At 41.3% G+C, this 24,344-nt stretch overlaps 1 protein-coding gene across 10 annotated transcripts in view; it reads left to right on the forward strand.

Annotated features, from left to right (window-relative positions):
- kmt2ca (lysine (K)-specific methyltransferase 2Ca) overlaps positions 1 to 24,344 on the forward strand; it is a 157,555-nt gene extending 133,211 nt beyond the window's left edge. For 8 of the 10 annotated variants that reach the window (XM_047811175.1, XM_047811172.1, XM_047811177.1 and 5 more), the window contains 21 exons: positions 331 to 397; positions 470 to 533; positions 639 to 871; positions 2,165 to 3,772; positions 3,896 to 4,102; positions 5,699 to 5,863; positions 5,970 to 6,111; positions 6,427 to 6,574; positions 6,662 to 6,837; positions 8,863 to 8,999; positions 9,653 to 9,896; positions 10,453 to 10,589; positions 12,940 to 13,038; positions 13,162 to 14,311; positions 16,093 to 16,229; positions 16,411 to 16,553; positions 19,068 to 19,245; positions 19,335 to 19,451; positions 19,543 to 19,616; positions 19,821 to 19,929; positions 22,251 to 24,344. In XM_047811175.1, the coding sequence (XP_047667131.1) occupies positions 331 to 397; positions 470 to 533; positions 639 to 871; positions 2,165 to 3,772; positions 3,896 to 4,102; positions 5,699 to 5,863; positions 5,970 to 6,111; positions 6,427 to 6,574; positions 6,662 to 6,837; positions 8,863 to 8,999; positions 9,653 to 9,896; positions 10,453 to 10,589; positions 12,940 to 13,038; positions 13,162 to 14,311; positions 16,093 to 16,229; positions 16,411 to 16,553; positions 19,068 to 19,245; positions 19,335 to 19,451; positions 19,543 to 19,616; positions 19,821 to 19,929; positions 22,251 to 22,343 (5,428 nt within the window). In that variant the 3' untranslated portion in view covers positions 22,344 to 24,344. The remainder of the gene's footprint in view (positions 1 to 330; positions 398 to 469; positions 534 to 638; positions 872 to 2,164; positions 3,773 to 3,895; positions 4,103 to 5,698; positions 5,864 to 5,969; positions 6,112 to 6,426; positions 6,575 to 6,661; positions 6,838 to 8,862; positions 9,000 to 9,652; positions 9,897 to 10,452; positions 10,590 to 12,939; positions 13,039 to 13,161; positions 14,312 to 16,092; positions 16,230 to 16,410; positions 16,554 to 19,067; positions 19,246 to 19,334; positions 19,452 to 19,542; positions 19,617 to 19,820; positions 19,930 to 22,250) is intronic. The other 2 variants (XM_047811170.1, XM_047811171.1) reach the window with 2 other exon arrangements.

A 24,344-nucleotide genomic window follows, 5' to 3' on the forward strand; every position in this document is an offset into this window, starting at 1 on the left:
AACTTATTGCGCCCTTGAGCAAGGCACCGAACCCCCCAACTGTGAACCGGGCGCCGCAGCATAAATGGCTGCCCACTGCGCCGGGTGTGTGTTCACTGATGTGTGTGTGCACTTTGGATGGGTTAAATGCATTCTAAGTATGGTCACCATACAGTACTTCACTTTCACTTAAACTAAGACGTGTATGTTAATATGAACTGTGTGGAGTTTATTGTATTTAGCCTCAACTATTTGAACTCAACTGTATCATTTATCATTTTGTGAAATTTTTACAAGGGTAGTACTTTCAAAAGATGGTGCTACATCATATGTTTGTATCTTTTGGGACAGAATGCAACAGATGCCTGGAGCACATGGACCAGATGCACACGGGGTCCCTCAGCATGTTTTTGGACAGGTACATCCACAAGCCTGTGTTTTGTTTATGATATCGCAACCCGAACAGGTTCTAACACCCCTTTTATTTTAGGATGGGAAGCTAGTTCCGCAGCTGACGAGGCCAAACCCTCCAAATTTTGGTCCTGGTTTTGTCAGTAAGTGTTTGCTGATTTGTCTTTATAGGTTAACATTATGAAGGTGTTTATTTTGGGACGTCCTGTTAATTCTAATGACTTTGTCTATGTCTCACCATTTCTCAGATGATGCTCAGAAAAAGCAATATGAGGAGTGGCTTCAAGAAACTCAGCAGCTTCTTCAAATGCAGCAGAAGTTTTTGGAAGAACAGATTGGGGCCCACAGGAAATCCAAAAAAGCCCTCTCAGCAAAACAGCGCACAGCTAAAAAGGCAGGCCGCGAGTTCCCCGAGGAAGATGCGGAGCAGCTGAAACATGTAACCGAACAGCAAAGCGTGGTTCAGAAGGAGCTGGAACAGGTACTGTAGCTAGCACAGTGTTTGTTTTGTTCTTTTTTTCATTTTTCACTTAAGTTTACTCTCTGGATTTATGTTCTATTCTTTTTTTGTACTTTTATTTCCAAAAAAAGTAATGGCCATCATGTAGTTTCAATGTATATTTATTCATATTTTTATAGTTACACATATATATATATCTTGCTATTTTAAGCTGTTTGTCCTCTTGGTTTACATTAAAGAAACTACCTACTTCACCTTTACTCTTGCCATTTAAAAGCAGGGTCTCCGATTTTTAAGAAATGCTACAGAAAACCGAGTCGGGCCGATAATAAACAAAAATCTAAACAAAAAACAAAACAAACGTGTAGCCAATGAGCAGAAAGGGGCGGGTCTTGTCAATATGGGCGGAGAGAGTGTTCAGTGCACATGTGTGACATTAGCAGAAAGCGGTTTTAACATTGACATGGAGGATAAAAACAAAGAAAGAAAGAGAAGAAAGACTTACGATAAGGCAAGAAGTAGGACGTGTTAATATAGGATCAGCTTTCCAGCGCTGGAGAGAACTGAAGGAGCAGGAAGTTGGCCACATATTCACAGGTTGGAGTTTCCCGAGTCAAAAACTCATGAACTAAACGCTGTTACTACACAAACACAATAACACCTCTTTTCTATCGTAGTAATGTAGAGAGGCAGCTACAACCGCGTTTTGTGTAGTAACAGCGTTTAGCTCAGGAGTTATTGACTCGGGAAACTCCGACCTGTGAATATGTGGCCGACTTTACTTAAGACGCCGAGGCGCTTTTTTCCTTCTCGATAGGTGAGTAACGTTGGTTTTGCTTTGTTACACAGAACTAATATATGCCTTTGTCCTTCACATGATGATGCTTGTGTGTCATTTTTGCTTGTTTTTTTATCTGCAATCGTATTGTTCTTCCCTTCAGCTATGATAAAGACACGTTTCTTTCCATTGGTTGCCTGGGTTACGTATTTATGTGTGGGCGGAGCTATCGATACAGGGGTGGGACCCATTTGGGTTAGGGGCGTGTTTGTTTTGGTGATTTTATATGCCAACATTGGCTTTCAAACATCGGAGACCCTGCCTCTAAATAATTTGGCTAATGTTTCTAAATTGGTCCCTTCCCTGTCAAATGAGGTGACCTGCACAATTCATCCATTTCTTGTGATTCCAGATTTCATTATTTGTTCCTTATGATGTTTGTAAAATGCAAAGTCATCAGCTAAATGCTATTTAGTTTGCTTTTAATGCAGGATGTGCTGAGTCATCTCAATTGCTTTGTTACACTGACTACCTAGATTCGCAAGCAGCAGAAGGAGCATGCTGAGCTTATAGAGGAGTACCGTGTTAAGCAACAGCAGCAGCAGCACAGTATGCAGTCCTCTATCATGACTCCAGTGCAGGCTATGCCAGGAATGCCAAGCCAGCCCCCTGGCATGATGCCTGGTGGACTCCATATGGGCCAGCCCATGATTGGACCAATGCAATCACATCCAGGTCAGCCAAACCCCAACCGCATAACTAACATGCCTGGCTGGCACCCAGGTGGACCTGGACCAATTGGAGGATCCAGAATACCATCTCACATGCCTCCTCAGATGCCACCAGCCAACCCAGGTCAGCCACCACAGACTCAGCCACCTCCTATGGTGCCACCTGGTCAGCCTGGTAATGTACCTGTCAGTCATGGAGTTGGAGGTGCCCCTCATGTAAAGTTTGATGACAATAACCCATTCAGTGAGGGCTTCCAGGAGCGGGAGCGCCGTGAGCGATTGCGAGAGCAACAGGAGAGACAGCGGGTGCAGTTGATGCAAGAGGTAGAAAGACAGAGGGCTCTTCAGCGTCTGGAGATGGAGCAACAGGATGCAGGCATGGCTCCAGATGCTAACAGAGACAGCCTGGCCCACATGCCCTTCTACAATACTGACCTGCCCAAAGACTTCATGCAGCCTGCCAGACCTCAGCAGCCACAGCAGATGGGACCAATGTTCTCCCAGCAGGGTGGTACACCTCTAGATTTTGGGGGCCCCAGTCCAGCCTTCATGCAGGGTGGAGTGCGACGACCCATAACTGCAAGTGGTGTTTTTCCAGGCCAGGACATGGGACCAAATTTCCGGCCAAAGAATCCAATGATGCATGGGCTCCACTTCATGCCAGGACAACCTCGGCCACCGACAATGCCCCACGGCGGAAGTGAAGGCCCTCTGTTTGGCATGGAATCAGCCACACCACTGCCTCCTAATTACCCTGGGCCGAGCCAGTCTCTCATACAATTATACTCCAACATCATCCCAGAGGAGAAATTGAAGAAAAAGAGGAATCGGAAAAAGAAGAAAGACGATGACTCGGACTCGGTGAAAACACCTTCCACACCTCATTCTGACCTCACTGCTCCTCTGACCCCATGCGTTTCAGACACTTCTTCCACCCCAACACGCAGTGCTGCCCTGCAAGGAGACCAGGACTCCTCTGAGCTTTCCAATTCCTTATCTTCTGTGTCTGGCTTGCATTCTTCATCAGAGCAGCTGTCTGGTGGTGGCAGTCTGCTTAGGCACCAGTCTAGCGTGGGTTCAGAGACTGAACGAGGAGTTTTGGACGAACTGCGGGAAATCAAGCAGGAGAAGCAGGATATGAGTGAGTACCAGGGGACTGAAGGAGCTTTGGGATCAGGGGCAGCAGGCTTAGTAAAGGTCGAGGAGACCCAAAATATTGCCGGGCAAAGTCCAGCACACAGTACCAAGGGCGAGTCTGGGAACGAACTTCTCAAACACCTGCTGAATAACAAGGACAGACCACCTTCAACCACAATCCAAACACACCAGACATCCACTGACAGCCTGCGATCAGAGGAAGAAGGAATCGCTGAAAATAAAGGTTCTGTCAAGATGAGCCCTACTGAGTTTATGGTAAGAAGAAACACTTACAATCACTTACACTTCTAAACACTTACAATCTCAGTCTTGTAAGATCATATTATGAAGATCAAACAATTTCATGTCTGTTAATCACGTTGTGTTTGTGCTTCACAGGAAGGTGTGAATAACCATTTGGCTGGAAATATGGATTCTCTGGAACCTTCTCTAACAGACCAGGGCAAGAAAAAACAGCGCAATAAGAGAACACCAAAAATTGGGGCAGAGAAACCTCAGTCTCGCTGGAAGAAAAGAAAGAAAGAGCAGGAAGATCGTAAAGTCTTGTATGCTACCACTGATACACTGATGACACAGATCAAACAGGTAAGGAACTGCACTGAATTGATCTTACTGGGTGACTAAGGGGCTTTTTACACCTGGTCACTTCATGCGATTTCTTTGATCCGATGGTTAAAAAAAACAGGTCTAAATGCCCTCCAAAACGGTTTTGAAGACGGATATAAATCCGATGGTACAAACCCCTTCAGGAGGTGGTCTGGGACGCGTTTCAGATGAAACTGGACAGGTGTAAATGAATGTGGTTGTTCAAACCACATACGTCAGCACTATACTCCTCCCAAACGGAAGTACGTCACTCGCAGGAGATCTTTCACCCAGGCGTCTCGTCGGGTCTTAAAACGCGCTGCTGCCGCCAGCGAAAACGCAGCAAACAGTAAACGCTGTTTTTTGTAGCATAAACGTCATAACGAGTTTTTTCGTCTTCTTTGATCGCATTCTAAAAACCACATACACCAAAGTGTGTACCATTTCAATTACCCCGGAAATGAGGTCAAATATATCTGCATTTTGGGCGGGAGTAGAAAGACCGGATCGATATCCGATTCGCCAAGACGCGTTTACGTGGCCCGATGTAAACGGGACAGTTTTAACAAATCAGATAGCTATCGGATCAGAGACAACACGCGAAGTGACCGGGTGTAAAAAGAACCCTCTAGAAACATCAATTACATAATGTCTTATAACTACGTATACGTTTCTATTATTTAATCATCAAAACTACATTGTAAAGGAGGTTTTCTGTAATGCACTACAGGTGTACATGTCCTGAAGTTGAATGAGTCTTAAATTATACAGAATGTTGTTTTTTTTGTTTGGTTTTTTTTTTCTTCTCCCCTGTAAATGTACCTATTTAATTACAGTCATCTCAAGGAGTAATTACTTTCATTAAGTCTTAATTGCAGTGCTGGCAAGTTGAGGTGTGAGCAGAATGCATTAGAGTTCTCGAAAGGCCTAAACAGGATTTTAAATGTGCTTGCATTAACAATGATTACGATTTCAGGAGTGCTTTTACTGGCTGGTTCTAGACAAATGTATGCCATCGTTAATGTGCAGTTTTTTTAAGTTCTAAGTTTGGACTCATTCCAGGCTTTACAATGTATGATGATGTGGTTGCTGAGGTTTAATAGTGATGTGACATTTTATTTAGTTGTATACTGTATACATTACAGCACAGTGAAATCCTTTCTTTTGGAGGTTGGGGTCAGAATGGGCAAGTCGTGGTCTAATGGTTAGAGAGTCTGACACTCAACCCTAAGGTTGTGGGTTCAAGTCTCGGGCTGGCCACGATTGAGGTGCCCTCGAGCAAGGCACCGAACCCCCCCAACTGCTCCCCGGGCGCCGCAGCATAAATGGCTGCCACTTCACTTTCACTTTAGAATACAGGGTCAGCCGAGATACAGCACCTCTGGTGCAGAGAGGGTTAAGGGCCTTGCTCAAGGATGCAACAGTGGCACCTTGGCAGTGCTGGGGCTTAAACCCTGATCCTTTGATCGACAACCCATAGCCTTAACTGTTTGAGCCACCACTGCCCATTTGGAGCTTTCAGAATAAATGTCCTTATGTGCGTTCATATTGATATTTACTAGATTTTAAAGCAATTTATTTAATCTTTTATTGCAGCAGCTGTCCTTGTTGCCCCTCATGGAGCCCCTGATTAGCGTGAACTTCGCACACTTCCTTCCGTTCGGCAGTGGGGATCTGAACGGGGAGAACAAGCTCTCTGGTTCTTTTGGCAGTGCGTCATTGGACGGGGTGTCAGACTACTACTCCCAACTCATCTATAAGGTCTGCTGCTACGATCAGATAGATCAGGAACAAATCAACTGAATGCTGAGAATTTTTTTTTTTTTTTTTTTTTTTTAACATTTGCATTTTGTACATTTCTATACAGCAAAACAACCTGAGTAATCCTCCAACACCCCCTGCCTCTCTGCCTCCTACCCCGCCACCTGTAGTGAGGCAGAAACTGGTAAACGGTTTCACCACAGCAGAGGAGCTTGCCAGGAAGGCTGCCATTATAAGTGGTCATGACTGTAAGAAACCGATTTATTTCATTCATTTATTCTGTAAAAAATGTTTGTATATTGGAAGAGGAGCTTCTGGGAAATTGCATCGTCTTTTTGTGTATGTTTCTATTTTTTCTATGTTACATTTTTTTTGCTAAGGATTTTTAAAATATCCGGTTGCTAGATATGTCTGAAGTTAACATATAGTTACCTAGAGGCCTGAAAATATCATAAAGCAAGCGATAGTGATAAGTCATTTAGACTCAGAGGTGCAGGCAGGTGCTATTTAAGTGGGATTAAACATCTCCGAAGTTGAATTGTTTTGCACTCGGTTGTCCTCAGTGTCCAAAGGTCTGGGGCCGAAGCAGCTCCCGACCCCGTTCAAAAGAGAGGACGACCTCCTGTCTCAGGCCATTCCTCAGGGACCCAAGACTGTTGATGTGCCTGCCTCCTTGCCAACACCTCCACACACCAACCAGGAGGAGCTCCGGTAAGATTCAAATGCCTGGCTTTGGGTCACGTGTGTTTTCTGTTTTTTAATTTTTTTCATTGTATTTTATTTTTTTCTTTCCTACAGTGGCCAGGAACATTGTGACAGGGACACCCCAGACAGCTTTGTCCCTTCCTCGTCTCCGGAGAGCATTGCCAGCGTAGAGATCAGCAAATATCCAGATCTGTCTATAGTAAAGGAGGAGCCACCATCACCTGCCCCATCTCCTACCATCCCAATACTGCCAAGTGCCAGCGGGAAAGGTCACTTTACCGTATTTTTAACACATACTATTCAATTTATACAAATCCTTCTTTAAAATGCCCACTTAATGCATACATACATAACGAATATAAATTCAGCTGACTGCTTAATTCATGCAACATGGAGCCATGACATTATTAAAGTTTTACACAAAATGACACTAAAGATTCTCTTGAATAGCCTCAAACTATTGTCTCTTGTTTTTTACACAAAAAAATGGATGAATAATTTGGAATGAAATATGTATTAAGAAGAAGAAGAAAGCTTGGCACTAGCCGCAAGTGAAGATGCAATACGTGTATAAGTGTATATACAGCATTCTGTATACAGTGTCTATAATCCATTAGCTAGCCTACGATCTACACTGTCCGATGAGGAAATTAGGGATATGTCACCACAAACCGTGTCATCAGTTTCCCATTGTGTAATGCATCATGATCCTTAGCAGTGTCCTAATTCTTGTTCTCCTATAACGTCTCACCATCTAGCGAGCTACAGAGCCGATCGAGACTCTCTCGCCGTCTCGATTTTGGTCCATATTCAGGTGTTTTTGTCTAACGATTTAGTGACAATATCTCGATTTGTTTGTGTTAACACGATGTATAGTGTTCACGGTTGATCACAGAGCGTGTTCAGTTACCTCATTGTTGCCATTTATGAAATATTGATCACCGAACATCCTTAATCCACTGCAATCCTACCATGTAGACTTTGGGGAAAACCATGGAACTACTCTTTGGAGTACAGTATACAAATTTTTTGAGATACGAGCTGTGATTCGACCAAATTTTTTGCCTTGAGATACGAGCATCCGAGCCGCCACCACCGAAACAAAGAACCCCAACAACCACGTGTGCTCTGTGTCCCCCGCCTCGGCTTCCCGCGTCTCACTCGTTAAAGCCGCCTTTCCACTGCACACGACAAACGACGGCCGATAAACCGGAAGTCATTCATTTCCTATGGAGAGTCGCAAAGGTGCCGCGTGAGGTGCCGACCATCTGCGGATCCGTAATGTTCGGATCCGTTTTGAGCATCGGATCCGTTAAAAAATTTTAACTTGCGCGACTACACCGCATCCGATATGCCGACCGGACAGGTTTTTATTAAAGCGACAGGCAGATAGTGAGGAAAGAGTGACAAAAAAAGGCAAAAACAAGTGAAGAGAAAAGCGATGAGGAAAATTAAGCAAAATTAATGTAAAGAAAACAGAAATTGTAACAATTAAGAGAATTTCTGTTAAGAGAATTTCAGTTAAGTTTGTTAATTTTAGTGAAGTTTAGTCAAGTTCCATTTAAGTGTAAAGTAGCATTACAATAAGAGCGTACAGTAGCGAGTAAGTGAACGGAAGTGAAGGTGTAATTCCTCCTTACTCCTCCGCCTGTTTACTCCTCCGCCTGTTTACTCCTCCCTCAACCTCCGTGCGCATCTTCCGTAAAGTAAAACCAGTTTTTTTTTTAAACATTCTATTTTATTGCTGTATGTTTTTATACAATATTTGTCATTTATAAATACAGGTACTGTACTTTTTTTTATATTCAAAACACATAAACAAAACAACTGGAGTGGAATTTTGCGAGCTGGAACGGATTAATGGGATTTCAATTCATTGGGAAAAATGGGAAAGGGAAAAATCGCTTTGAGATACGAGCGATTTGAGATACGAGCAAGGTCACGGAACGAATTAAACTCGTATCTTGAGGTATTACTGTATCTGTATGTATTCATTATGGTTAGTCTATTAGCATGTGTTGGAAAAGTCAGGCGGGTGTAAAATGTGTGGCACAAAGCAATAAAAACTTAAGTGTTTTGATTAAAATAAAAAGCAAGTTGCCGGTTGAACGTTTTGTTCCCTTTCGGTTTTCGTTATACGTATACACGAGGATGCACAAAGAGATTTTATTACAAAGATATCCTTTCATTTTTAATTTGAAAAATTCAATTTCCTTTCATTTTTGACACCAATCAATTAGTTCTGTGATCCCTCAAATGTTTCCTTGCTGACCGAGACTCATTAATCGATGCAGGCACTGAAGTGATTCAGTGGGAGGTGAAGAAAGAACCCCAGAACAATTTCTTCAGCTCTCAATTTGATCAGTCCTCCTCCTGCTCCAAGGCCGGGCTGATGTCCGTATCGCTCACGCTCAATCGAGCCGCAGCAGAAGTAAGATTATCTTTTTTTCTTTTCTTTTTTTAAATAATCAATATTTTAACTTAGTCATCTGCATCACTTTTCTAAAGGTGTGAGGCTTATCTAAATACAAATTGGGTTTAATTGACTATAATTAACTGTCTGAAAAGAATAAGCGCTCGTGGCTTCAGAAAAGACCACGTTCAACGCTAATAGGAATTGTATTTGTAAGTGTGCTTTCATGTGTTATTAGTTCGTTTTTAATTTAATCATTAATCATGGTTATTTAGCTGTTTCTTTAGACATGGTTCAGTGAACCCAAAGCAAAAAAAAAAAGATTGAGGTCCAGCTGAAAATGTTCTCATACAACTGTTTCGGTCAAAGATACAGACACGTGAAAAAGTCAATGAAATGTGCTAAATTAATAGCATTAAAAGCATTTTGTTTAAAAACCTCTCCTGAACACATGGCAGCTGTAACAGCTCTGTCTTTCGTCTCACTTTGTGTCTGGTGTCTCAGTTTAGCAGAACGTAACCCGTAGCATGTTTGATTTGCTTTCGCAGCATACATAGTCAATAATGTAATTACTTAAACTTTTATTTTTATCATAATGTGAGATATTTGTGGTTTAGAAGACGGGTGTAACCAAACGTCTGGAAAACTTTCCTGTCTGCTTGTACATTTAGAACATTCAAGGAGTGATGGCGGCAGTGTCCAACTTGCTTTGTGTCCCTGTACCAACCAATTATGAAGTATCTCGTACCCTGAGTCCGGAGCCACGCAACTCCCTGGCCATGCTAGCGAACCTCAAAGTCCCTCCAGCACAAGGTCTCGACCCTCGTCAGGCCGCCATGTTCCCCCAGTCTGGCATGAGGTTCTCCAGACCTCCAGGAATGATTCCCTCCACTCAGCACTTCACACCGAACGCCGGTGAGCGAACCCGCACCGATTGCAGACTCTCAAGAGAAATTGCTAATATCGATCGAACTTGTCAATAATCACAATTACTGGGTTTAACTGCTTCAGATAAGGTTGCTGATGTTTCTCTCAAGTGCTGCTCAAATCACAGGCAATTCACAGTAGCTAGAAGTCTTTATTTCTATTATTATTTTTTAAAAGGACGACACACGGTAAGCGTTTTCCCATGTGGTATATAAAAGCGATTGGATTTCAAGATTACTCGTGATTACTCGGTCGGGCGAGAGAAAGCTCCCTTTTTTTCCTCCAGACACACTTTATTATCGATCATGTATGAGATCTGAGACATTAACAAAAGCCAGTAATAATTGTGGACTTGTCCTGTAGACAGCATCTGACCTGTTTGCTTTAATCTTCCTCTTTCTTTATTATTTCAAATAAATGGTTTCAGCTTCTTCATGTAGTGATTTTTTGTTGTTGTTTTTTTAGCAGATGCTCTACAGTTTTGTTTTGTTTTTTTCTTTAACAGTTGTTTTGCAGTTGATTATTGTGTTGTGTCGCATCCCAGGTCCGGGTGCAATCAGACCAGAATATCACATGGATGGAAGCAGCCCAGGGACAAAACTACAGTGGTGCGCCCAATGTAAAGTGGTGGTATTGGGAAATGGAGTCCGCAGGTCTACCAAAGATCCCTGCGATAAACAGGTAGACGTATAAATTGTTGTGTAGCATGCAACGGTTTAATCCCGTGCCTCTCCATGTTAACCAAAGACAGTAAATACGTATTAAGGGTTATAATTCCTGTATGAATTTTTGCACACAGACTACTGGTATAATCATGAATACTGTCCTGTGCTTATATCAGGACTTTGAGCATCTGTCTATTCAACGGTCTTTAGCCCTATTCGGACGGGACTAGTTTTACAGGGGGTCGTTAGAGAAATTTCAGTTTCACAGACGTACTTTGTGATTTTAATCCCGTCCGAATCTGCCATGTGTCGTTTTCTCACACGACCTGTGTAAAAATTCCAGAGCAAATTACCTACTGTTTTTCAGCAAACTCGGCACTCCTCTGAGAAATCTAATCCCGTCTGAATGTCAATGTCTGTGATTGCCGAAAATGTTTTTTCCAAAACGCGTTTTCTTGTCTGTTTTGGTCAACATGAACTACCGTATCAACTCTAGCGCACCGCCATTTTACTATTGATCGGTCATATGACCATACGCAATCCACGCATCCTGGACATGTGGTCTTGTGCAACGCCCACATGTAAAACACAGACACTCCTACCTCCGTAATAAACACAGAGATGTTAGTCCCGTCTGAATCCATACATGAAATGACAGACGTCGGCTGAAAAATATTCTAACTCGAACGTCGTTTGGAAAACTAGTCCCGTCCGAATAGGGCTTTTGTGTTTAGGCTTCTTCACCCGTTATCACTTTAAAAAGTCCTCTGAAGGTTTCTTCTTCATTTTGACCTACTCTTTATCGGTCATATGCGCCTAGCTCGTTTGTTTGTTATGAACATATGGACACTTCCACACCGAGAGTCTGAATCAGAGTAAATTGGTTCGTTTGCTCTGTTTAATTATGTGTTGTGAGAAATTAAAAAAGCTAATTTATTTGGTCAAACACTGAGATTAAAAAAAAAAGTTAGCATTCACTCAGAATCACTAAGTATTTATGTAAATAACTAGTTTTGAAAATTGTGTGTGTTGCATGCACTGTTTTTCCGGTTTTGTTTTTTTTTTTTTTTTCAAATATCAAGAGAACATTTTTGCACCTTACATTAGAAAAAAATCTTCTGCGTTCAAGCGAGTCGAATGGATCTCTCTGCGATCAAACCGCACATTAGAGTTCAGTAGGACGCAGACTGAGACCACCTCGCATAGACACTTTCGGACCGAGCGTATTGGGAGGAATACACCAGGGTTCCATTTAAATACACTTAACACTGCATTTATAAAAATGTTAATTATCTACATGGTGTTCTGTAAATCAGCAGTATGGTATGTCTCTTATTAAAAGTGCTGTGCTATTTGAATTGAATTGAGATGAATTTAAAACCTTCATTCGGTTCAGATCACAGGGTCGGGGCTGCTTAGTGATTCAGAAAACCTGATCTCGGTCTATAGGCTGAATTACGAGTCTCCAGTTGAGTCATGGAGACTTTGATTCCCCCAAAGGCCTGAAAGATTATATGTGTAACACGAGTGGAGGTCCGGACGGTTTTCTCATGGCTCTGTGCAGCCTGGGTAACTAAGTGGCCACCATTAGTGTTTCAGACTGGAGGCCATAGAGCTCTTCAGTGAGTGATCCCTCTTTCCAGCTTTAAAGCTCTTCTCATGGAGACAGAACGATCTACCAAATGATGTTAACATCATTTGGTAGATCGTTCTGTCTCCATGAGAAGATGGGAACAATGGGAATAGAAAATCTTTTAGGCTGTAACTCCGATGTTTACTGACATCACCTGTGTGAGGAACAGTATGAGAGTTGCCCGAATCTACAAACCGGTTGATTTGCAAAATTTGTGGTCATTCAAAGGAACAGATGACTTTGATGTAGGTGTCCCTCCAGAGACTCTGCAGAAACATTTTATTAAGGACTTTTGGCATCACTGTAGGGTGTGATATTAAAGAGCCTTTTATGTCTGCCATATAAGTGAGCCTTGGGGAAGTCGTGGCCTAATGGTTAGAGAGTTTGACTCCTAACTCTAAGATTGTGGGTTCGAGTCTCAATACCACGACTGAGGTGCCTTTGAGCTAGGCACCGAACACCCAACCCCCCACACCCGACTGCTCTGCGGGTGCCACAGCATAAATGGCTGCCCACTGCTCCGGGTGTGTTCACTGCTGTGTGTGCGCACTTTGGATGGGTTAAACGCAGAGAACGTATTCTGAGTAGGGGTCACCGTACTTAGCCGTATGTCACGTCACTAACTCGCTTTCTCTAATAAAGATTTGAGGCAATGTAGTGGGAAGGTGGCGAGCATCAGGAATGCAGCCCCATTTCCCAGCTTGTCCTGGCCTGACATGTGTTCTCTCTACAGGAGGGCCAGTTTTGGGCTGAAGGCAACACGGTTTTCTGCAGCCGCAACTGTCTTGTTCTCTACTCATCCATCATGCAGAATAAACCTGTAGACAGCAAGGTGAGCTATGTTAGATTGCACAAATTATGGCATTACAATACCAGGGGGTTTAATTTCATCAAATATTTATAATTTGCTTAAATAAGGTTTTTACACTGAGCTTTGCCTCTCCACATTTTTCAGCTGAATGCTCCCATGATACCTGACTCTGAAGAGAAATCCCCTCCCAAAGTTCTCCACCAATACAGCAACAACATGTCCACCCTGGACGTACACTGCCTGGCCCAGATGCAGCCAAAGCAGTCTCCACCATCCACCCCTCCCATCTCTTTCCCATCCATTTTCTCTGAGATACAAAAAGCTGAGACCAAGTCGGAAGCCCTGAAGGTCACAGTCAAACTGAAGCCTCGTCCCCGGGCTGTCCACAATGGAGCAGATGAACAACGCTACCATTCTGCAAAGCGTTGGAAAGGGCTGCGTTGGCGCAGATGGAGCATCCTTATTGTACCCAGAGGAAAGCTGCAGGCACAGAGTGAAGATGAGCTGGAAGAGCTGCTAAGAAAGCTGGATGCTTCGCTGCGACCTGAACCACTGCCCAAAGACCAGCGACGCTGCTGCTTTTGTCACGAGGAGGGTGACGGCCTCACAGATGGACCGGCCCGACTACTGAACCTCGACCTTGATTTGTGGGTGCACTTGAATTGTGCACTCTGGTCCACCGAGGTCTATGAGACCCAGGCGGGTGCGCTCATCAACGTCGAGCTGGCACTGCGGCGTGGCCTAAGCATTCGTTGTTCTTACTGCCAACGCACAGGAGCGACCAGCGGCTGCCACAGACTACGCTGCACTAACGCATACCACTTCACCTGTGCACTTAAGGCTCAGTGTACCTTCTTCAAAGACAAGACTATGCTTTGCCACTTGCACAAACCTCGTACAGGCAATGGTGCAGGGGGCGGCATGTTTGGAGTACTGGACCACGAGCTACGGTGCTTCACAGTGTACCGCCGTGTTTATGTACAGCGTGACGAGTCACGCCAGATCGCCAGCATGATGCAGCATGGCGAGCGGGAACACACCTTCCGTGTTGGCAGTCTGGTATTCCATTCAGTCGGGCAGCTCCTGCCACAGCAGATGGAAGCCTTCCACTCGCCAGCTGCCATCTACCCTGTTGGCTACGAGGCCACCCGGATCTACTGGAGCATGCGGCACGCCAACCGCCACTGCCGCTACCTGTGCTCCATTGACGAGAAAGACGGCACACCGGAGTTCACCATCCGAGTAGTGGAACAAGGATATGAGGACCTTGTGTTGACTGGTTCCTCTCCTAAAGGTAAGCAACACAAAAATTCCCGCATCAATACACATTTCGTTGATCTCTGATGACAGATGTATGAAATTGCAATCTGGTGATGGTTTTATACTGATAAATAGATGTAATCGTGAGCGTGGGCCTAATGAACACCCAAACTCTAATTATGCAAACCTATTTGTTTATATTGATGTATTTGCATATATAAGCCACAGGGATCCATTTGCATCTCATTTGTTTGGTGCTTCTAGAGGATTTTTGCGTTACGTAAATCTAACAATTCTTGCGGCCACGTACCATACTTTAAACTGCTAATCCGTAGTGCCCTCTGCAGTCTACCAAGTGTACTGCAATCACAGTAAAGTTTTTATTCATAAATTTGCCCTGCCTGTTTCCGTTTCCTACTTCTATCTCCTCCCTCCGAGGAAGTGGAAAAAGGATACAGAAAAGGACAAGAGTGATCAAGAACAAATGTATTTAACAAATGAGATGTTCTTATTCACTGAAAAATCAATTTAAAGCCACTCGAGTGAATTCATTTATTGACATTTCCTGGCTGTTAACCGTATAACAGAGCAGTTTAAACAGAACAGTGAATACACATCGAATAATCATTCAATAAAACATCAGTGCACGTCTAGCGACTAATGGGATTCTCCTTATCGCCAGACCTCTTTTAAAAAGCACATTACGTTAATCGTCATCCATGCAACGATTTATTTAGGAAGCACCTGTGCATCCTTCACCAAAATCCTCCTCTCTCTTTATCCTCGAATCCACCGAGTGGGACATCGGTACATTGTTAACGATCAAGTCGTAGGAACGAGCAGTTTAACAGGCATCGATTAGCGATTTAGGCTTCACCTACCAACAAGTCATACGCTTTGTATAAAATTAGGGCTAATTTTGCGTCCTGGATAAAATGTAAACAGATTCTGTAAATCACTGAATTCCAAACTCTATGATGAATATCATTACAGCACTATCTCTGTTCACAACACACCACAAAGTATTCAGCTAATAACATGTTGTGTAGGTGTGTTAGAGCTGGGAAAAGACTGAAATGTGCAGGATAAAGATGTGCAGGTTCTCCATGACCAGGGTCGGGAAGGTGTCATGGGAACGGACAGATCCAATACTAAAAAGTACATTTGGGGAATATCTAACATTTTTTTTAATAATATTTAAATACAATTTGCAAAAATAAAAATCTCTGTTTAATGGATACAAAAGATCTCGATGGTGGTTAGTTTGTGGGGAAGAAGTTCGAAAGATGAACCTGGTGAAATAAACGAGACATCTCCAGTTAGACTCTGTGATACTAAGGAGATCCGAAGTCCATGATCCTTACACCGATACAACATTTTATCTGACTGTATATTACAATCACACCCCCAGTGTCACCCATATGAGGATGGGTTCCCCCTTGAGTCCGGTTCCTCTCAAGGTTTCTTCCTTTACCAATTTAAGGGAGTTTTTCCTTGCCACTGCTGCCTGAGTCACCTCAGACTTGCTCATTGGGGCATAAATACATACAGATTGTGACCTATATACCTAATAATAATATAGAATTTTTTTATTCTGTCAATTCTTTTACTTTTATTATTTGCTATTTCCTTTATCATTAATTATGTTTACCTTCTGCTCTATGTTTATGTTCTGTAAAGCTGCTTTGAGACAATGTCTATTGTAAAAAGCGCTATACAAATAAACTTGAATTGAATTGAAAATTGAAATAAATACGTAAGGATCGAAGCGGTTTTCTTTTAAAGCTTAACTTTGGTCACTTGTCCTTCGTGCAGGTGTATGGGATAAGGTTCTGGAGCCGGTGGCCGAGAAGAGAAACGAGACGGGAACTCTTAAACTGTTCCCCGTCTACCTGAAGGGAGAAGATCTGTTCGGACTGACCGTCTCTGCGGTCACTAGGATCGTGGAATCGGTATGACGGAAAGTGTGCAACAAGAACATTCTTGAGTGACGCACTTTTTTTTTTATTATTTGACATGATTTAAATTTTTATAGTTTTGTAGATTTAGCCGGAGTGGCGTTGAATGGCTTTTAAACAAGTAGTCAAGTATGTCTACCCTGTTGTAGATCATTTCTTTTTTCCTGTGTTCCAGTTGCCAGGGGTGGAAGCGTGTACCGGCTACACGTTCCGTTACGGCCGTAATCCTCTGATGGAGCTCCCGCTGGCCGTCAATCCCTCCGGTTGTGCTCGATCCGAACCGAAGGCTTGCACACATGTCAAGAGGTGTGTGTTAAGGTATTTTGTAGGATTTAGAGCATTTATTTCTTAATTTTGCTGTTTGTTCTACATCGTTTGTCTTCCATGGTCTTCCTGCATGTCCTCAAGCATCTTGCATCAGGTGCTCAGGCTTGCCTCTCCCTCACCTGATCATATTCAGTATCGTGTCCCTTCATCTGTGTAATCTGTGTTCGTCAGGACTTTCAGCCATGCACGGTCCTGCTTAGACTCCGGAGGGTGGATTTCTAATCACAAGCGCGCTCAAAAATAATCCTGACGCGTATTCGACATAACTGAATTGTCTCAGCGATTTGTAGTCATTGTTGTACTTATTTGTGTAGAAACCAGATACAGGATTCGTGTACATGCTAGACAAATAAGCCTTCAAGCTCATGCCAGATCTCGGTCAGCTTCTTCAACATTTCCTGAGTTTGTGTAGATCCAAAAACCAGCTTTAAATCATACACGGATCAACTCCTTGTCAAGGAAATCTCAGTTTGTGCCATTTATGGTCCTAGTCGTGCAGCAGTGATGTTTGAGAGAGGAGCGATGGATCATCGTTTGGTTCAGGGCTCAGCAAGCCGAGGGTCATGATCCAGCTGGATTCAGATCCAGGAAGATATTTTAGCAGACTGATCTGAGTGTTCAGACGAACTCGGCCGAAGTTTACTGTACGATTTTGGGGGAAATAAAACTACCTGCAGTTCATTGGCTCAAGTCTTTAAACCAAAAGTAGCATCAGATACATTTAGGTAATTTAGTGAGCTAGAGGCAGAAAACAGATAGGAGATTTGTTTACATTCAGAGCAGGTGTGTGTCAGGGTATAGTCGTATATAGTCATACAGCTGTGTGTAGTTGTGCACACTGTGTATAGTCATACAGCTGTGTGTAGTTGTGTATACTGTGTGTAGTCATACAGCTGTGTGTAGTTGTGTATACTGTGTATAGTCATACAGCTGTGTGTAGTTGTGTATACTGTGTATAGTCATACAGCTGTGTGTAGTTGTGCACACTGTGTATAGTCATACAGCTGTGTGTAGTTGTGTATACTGTGTATAGTCATACAGCTGTGTGTAGTTGTGTATACTGTGTATAGTCATACAGCTGTGTGTAGTTGTGTATACTGTGTATAGTTATGTATTGTCTATATTCATGTATAGTGTGTATATTGTGTGTGTGTGTGTGTATATATATATGTATATTGTGTATAGTTTTTTTATGTTGTATAGTTTTAAATGTTTGTGTATATAGTGTATAGTTGCGTATCTTCATGTAAAGTTGTGGAGAGCTGTGTATGTTCGTGTATAGTTTTGTATGTAGTTTGTGTGTAGTTGTGTAGGTTGGTGTATAGTTGTGTATGTTGGTGTATAGTTGTGTATGTTCGTGTATAGTTGTGTATGTTGATGTATAGTGTTGTGTAGTTTTGTATGTTAGTGTATAGTTTTGTATGTGGGTGTATAGTGTTTATAGTTGGTGTATAGTTGTGTATATTTGTGAATAGTTGTATATGTTGGTGTATAGTTTTGCATGTTGGTGTATAGTGTGTGTAGTTGGTGTATAGTGTGTATGTTGGTGTATAGTTTTGCATGTTGGTGTATAGTTGTTTGTTGGTGTATAGTGTGTATGTTGGTGTATAGTTGTGCATGTTGGTGTATAGTTTTTATGTTAGTATATAGTTTTGTATGTTGGTTTGGAGTTTTGTGTGTTAGTGTATAGTGGTGTATAGTTTTTTGTTAGTGTATAGTTTTGTATGTTAGTGTATAGTGTGTATAGTTTTCTATGTTAGTCTATAGTTGTGTATGTTGGTGTATAGTTTTTTGTGTTAGTGTATAATTTTGTACGTTGGTGTATAGTTGTGTACAGTATGTTGGTGTGTAGTTTTGCATGTTACTGTATAGTTGTGTATAGTTTTTATGTAAGTGTGTTAAGAGTCAAGAAGCTTTTATTGTCATTTCAACCATATATAGCTGTTAATGTTGGTGTAGTTTTTTTTATCATAGTGTATAGTTTTGTACAGTATGTGGGTGTATGTTGGTGTATAGTTGTGTATGTTAGTGTATAGTTGTGTATGTTAGTGTATAGTTGTGTATGTTGGTGTATAGTTGTGTATGTTGGTGTATAGTTGTGTATGTTGGTGTATAGTTGTGTATGTTAGTGTATAGTTGTGTATGTTGGTGTATAGTTGTGTATGTTGGTGTATAGTTGTGTATGTTGGTGTATAGTTGTGCATGTTGGTGTATAGTTGTGCATGTTGGTGTATAGTTGTGTATGTTGGTGTATAGTTGTGTATGTTGGTGTATAGTTGTGTATGTTGGTGTATAGTTGTGTATGTTGGTGTATAGTTGTGCATGTTGGTGTATAGTTGTGCATGTTGGTGTATAGTTGTGTATGTTGGTGTATAGTTGTGTATGTTGGTGTATAGTTGTGTATGTTGGTGTATAGTTGTGCATGTTGGTATTTAGTTGTAGTAGAAAATGGTATTTAATGACTGGAGGGTTTCAGTGTGATTGTGTGTGTACACACTTCTGTAGGCCTCACACTCTGACCAGCAGCAGTTCCATTAAAGTCCTACAGACCAACGGCAGCCCAGCTGAGCTCAGCGCCGGCGCCCCCTACAGTAAACAGTTTGTGCACTCCAAGTCCTTTCAATATCGACGCATGAAAGCCGAGTGGAAGTCCAACGTCTACCTCGCTCGTTCACGCATCCAGGTACACGCAGCAAGTCGCAGCTACGATGTTTTTCATTTTTCATTAGAAAGTGGAATATTTAATTATTTATTTATTATATAACTACACAGGGCTTGGGGCTGTACGCTGCTCGAGACATTGAGAAATACACCATGGTGATCGAATACATCGGTACTATCATCCGTAACGAGGTCGCAAACCGCAAAGAGAAGATGTACGAAACACAGGTACGTTTAAACTGCTCCAGTTTTTCAGCTTTAAAGGGATTCTTGTTTTATTGCTTTATCCATTTAAATACATTTTTTCCCCCCGTTTTAGAACCGTGGAGTTTACATGTTCCGCATCGACAGTGAGCATGTAATAGACGCCACCATAACAGGAGGACCTGCACGGTAGGAACATCACCACTTTATTTACTGTAGTAACAGTTCCGTCCTGGTGAGTCTGGCGCTCTGGAATTCTGATTTCTGATTGGTCAGAAGGTTCCGATTAGCTTTCTTTAGCTCCAAATCCCAGGTTAATATACAGTGCCGTGGTATACGTATCAAACCAAAACTTTTGCAGTCTCTGAGAAGACTTTCCCTTTCTTCCCTCAGATACATTAACCACTCCTGCGCTCCCAACTGCACAGCAGAGGTCGTGACCTTTGAGAGAGGCCACAAAATCATCATCAGCTCCAACCGCCGGATACAGCGTGGGGAGGAGGTACGGCTACGGGAGTAATGCTCGACTCTCAGGGGTTCCTTCAAAAAGGAACATTTTTTATTCATTACACTTTTTGTTTGTACCTTGAAGGATAATAATGATGGTGATATTGGTGATCACCAGCATCGTCGTCCTTCTGCTACTTACTGCTACTTCTTCTGATTGATATATTTTTGCTTAGAATAATTTCTAAAACCCCGAAACCAAGAACTCCCTTGTGTGATAGATGTCCGATACTTTATTCTCATCTTCTTCATTTCTCAGACATTAAAAGCAGATCGTTCTGAATTACAGAACGATCCAAATACAAATCCGGTGATTCTGTTGCTATGGTGATGTGATTACGGTTAAATGGAAGCGGCTCGATGCTCCACGACTTTTCCCAATGACTAATCCCAAATACCTTATTTATGCCACTCGGGCCAGTCTTGAACCCGCAACTGTACAGATTCCATCCAAGTTCTTTAACAGAAAGCTCTAATGCCCCTTTTCCCCCGAGGCAGTTTGAGTGCAGGTTCGGAGCCTAATTTAGAACCAGTTCTTTCTGTTTCGACCGCCAAAGCACCGGCTCCGAACCAAGAAAAGTGGTTCTTAAGTAGCACCAAAACGTTGCTGGTCTAGACTTAAGAACTGCTTGCGAAAGGAGCTGTGGGCGGGGCTACTGTTAGCGCATTTGATAATGTACCCTAAGTATACTAATGTTTAATACACTTTTACTTTACCGCGATATGATACATTATCAGCACACATGATAGTAGGTAGCTACATGCTAAGGCTAACTTTTTTCTGTGTTAATGATAAAATAACGTTATGTACTTTATCGATTACAACCTCCGTTTATACAGATTACACGGAGCCGCACGTACACGTTTTATTCGCCGTGTTTGGATGCTAATGTAGGTTCACAAAGCCATGAGCATTAACAGTAAAGCAACATCCGCCATTGTTGTCGTGTTTGTGTTTGTCGCTTCTGCGCTAACGTTGCTGGGACACGTGACACGTATACAGTGTCGTCACACTCGGCGCTGTGACGGCTCTCTAGCCGGTGGAAAGGCAAACCGGTTCTTAGAAGGTTCGCCAGTGGAACCAACTTTGAACCAGCACCAGAGCTAGCTCTGAACCAGCACCTGGTTCTGTTTGGTGGTAAAGGGGCATAAGGCAGAGGTGACAAACTCAACTGAACAGGGGGCCAAAACTCAAAGCACACTTTAGGTCACAACAGAATAAACTTTATATAACTTAAAATATTTTGCTCTCCATCAATATATCCATCTCAAAATTATACTATGAACATGCCGCAAAAACATTATGCTTTTCCGCAAAAGTAAAAATAACAAATCAAAACATTCAGTTTTCTTTGCCCTTGTGCCATTTTATAAAAAATAAACTTAAACTTTAAATATCTTTAAATATTTTGCTCTTCTTAAAAATATCTCCTGTCAAAATCATGCAAATTCAAAATAAGAGCATGGCCCAAAAAAACCCTGGAAATATAAATAAAATTTGTGCTTTTCAGCAGAAAATGAAAATAAAAAATAAAGACATTCAGTTTTCTTTGCTCTTGTGCTATTTTGTCAGAGCTGGAAGCTTGGCATCTTTTCTTGGCAACAAGTTGGTGTAGGTTTGGTGTAAGGTTCTGTGTTGTGGAGATTCTCAGGATGGACTGCAGGTGTTCATCAGTGAGACGACTCCTGTGTGCTGTTTTGTTAATCTTCATCACTGAGAACAGCTTCTCACACAGATATGTGCTACCAAACATGCACAAGGTGCACAAGCATCTTAGATTAAATTCCTTATTTACAGTCACATTAGCTCCACAAATAAGACACGTGGGTTTACTGGCAATGTCAATAAACATATACTCATCCTCCCATCGGTTTTGAAAGGCTCTGTTTTCAGAATCAACTTTTCTTTTCGCCATCATTAGGTTCTAGTTTTGTCTTTACATTACAATTGTATTGTTAGGGACTAGTTTTGTCTTTACATTACACTACAAAGAATTTCGTGTCTCCAGACATTTGGATTCTGCAGTTATTCAGATGTATTCTTATTAAAATTTTATGTATAAAAAATAATAAAATAAATTAGATTTATGATAAATATAGAAATTAAAATATTCTGTACAGTAGCAAAAGAAAACAATTAAGAAAAAACATTAGTTTTAATTGTGTTTAATTATTTCTGGATCTTTTTTTTTTTTTAATCCCTCAAAATTCTAAAAATAATTCTCTAAACAAACACGCCGAGGAAACGAGTCATCTATCGTTTTAACTTTGTCTCCTTTCTTCTTTTCTTTCTCTTTTCCACTCCCTTCTTCCTAGCTGTGCTACGACTACAAATTTGACCTTGAAGATGACCAGCATAAGATTCCTTGTCACTGTGGCGCAGTAAACTGCCGGAAGTGGATGAACTGAATCGGAGCGGACAGGCAGAATGTTCAAACTCCACACATATGCATTCCGTGTGATCTTTTTTTTTTTTTCTAGGCCCGTTTCTAAACAGGAAGTGGTGGTGTTTTTTGTTTTTGTTTTTTTTTTTAATTAAAAAAAAAAAAAAAAATTATCAGGGCAGATCATAAGACCGCAGAACTGTAAGGGTTAATGAAGGCCTGGTTCAAAAGAAAGAAGAGAAAAAAAAGCCAGGTGAGGGAAGGGTGAGGATGCGGATGGGGTGAATACACACAGGCTACACACACACACACACACACACACACACACACACACACACAGGTCCCTCTGCAGAAAGACACGTGGTTTTTACTTTAATGGGACGTGGGTTTGAGTTTAAAGAGACTCGGTGAAAAACGTGTCACCAGCTGACCAGGAAGAGATCGTGCTGGCCACAGCCTTATTTAGATTAAAAAGAGGCGGGTCCTCTGGATTTAAAAAAGAAATAAATCTATACATATACACACAAATATATATAGAGAGAGAAAGATATATAAAAACAGAAATGTAGACACCACTGAACAAGGAATGTACTGAGAAGACTTCCTTAGGGATGAAGCTAAGGGATAATTAACTTGCACTAAAACAACAAAAAAATATGGTTTAATAAAATACTTGATTCCGTGAGTCAGTTTATTTTTTTTTTCCTTTGTTTTCGAGTTGTGTAAAATAAGAGGTGACTTTTTTGTATTTATTATGAATCGAAGCTATTTTTTAAGAATGTCGACAATAAAAAAAAAAGCGCGAAGAGAAGAACGTCAAGCTGCTTCGGAAAGGAGTAAAGGTCGATGCGGACGTTTATAAAGCCTGTAAATATCCGGCTACAATTTGACACAAAAAAAATGGATCGATTAGAAATATTTGACCAAATGCTACTTTAACGTCATTAGAAAGATTTGTTTGGGATTTTGTTTCTCAATTTTGTAAAATGAACGAAAAGAGAGAAGAATACGAGTATTTAAGGATTTACAGATTGTAAGGATTTGATTTAGATTATTCGAGAGCTGATATGTTGTATAAAACTGTATAGAATCTGTAAAAAGAAAAAAATGAATGAAATGAAATGAATTCAGAGTATTTTTGTTGTATTTAGAATGTTAGAGTGAATATTGTCTAAAATTCTGACCACTTGAATTATGTACCTTAATTTTCTCAATTTCTTGTACTTTTGCAATCAAGTTTCGCACCGATCCTGATCCCGATCTCTGTTTTGTCAGCAAGCAAAGTGCGCTGTGAATTTTTAGCCTCGAGGAGCTCGAGTTCGTGCTTAAGTGACGACGGACTGCTTGTTTTTTTGTTTTTTTTTCTTTCCTTTCCTTCAGTAACTGCTTTCCTTCAGTGTCTGTGACCTTCGGAGAGAAATCTAGATGCCTTTCACGCGTTTGTTTTGACTTTAAGAAATGTAAAGTATGCTTGTTTTTTTGGTTGTTTACATTATTTTAAGAAAGATGCTGTTTAGTGGTTGACGTTGAAAATCATGGTATGATGTTACTTTTTTTTTTTTTTTTTTTTTTTTTTTTTTTTAGCTTAATAAAGAATTCAAATCCTGGCTCGAGCTCTTGGCTTACCAGTTTGAAAAGATTTTTTTTTTTTTGATGTGTGCACAACTAAAAATTTGTCGGACTACATTTTGTTAGCATATTCAGAGTCCTGAGCTTGTAATATAAACAGCATGGTGTATTTTTTAAAACAAAAAAAAAACAAAAAACATTCGAATGAATCAAATTGTACATAATTTCTCTATGACCGGTTGTAATGAAATTTGTTTCTTGGATATTTTTCCCCACTCTTGTACAATATTCAGACATTATTATTAACAGTATTTGTCATTTCTCAGTCCTGTACAGTAGTATGTCAAAAATGAAGCCTTTTCTGAAGTATACAAAGTGTAATGGGGTTTGTTTTTTTTTGGAGTTTGTGAAATCAGATTTAGGAATATTTACAAGAAATAAATATTTTATATCTTTA

The sequence above is a fragment of the Tachysurus fulvidraco genome, chromosome 3 (assembly GCF_022655615.1).
Source record: "Tachysurus fulvidraco isolate hzauxx_2018 chromosome 3, HZAU_PFXX_2.0, whole genome shotgun sequence".
In the NCBI taxonomy this organism is placed as follows: domain Eukaryota; kingdom Metazoa; phylum Chordata; class Actinopteri; order Siluriformes; family Bagridae; genus Tachysurus; species Tachysurus fulvidraco.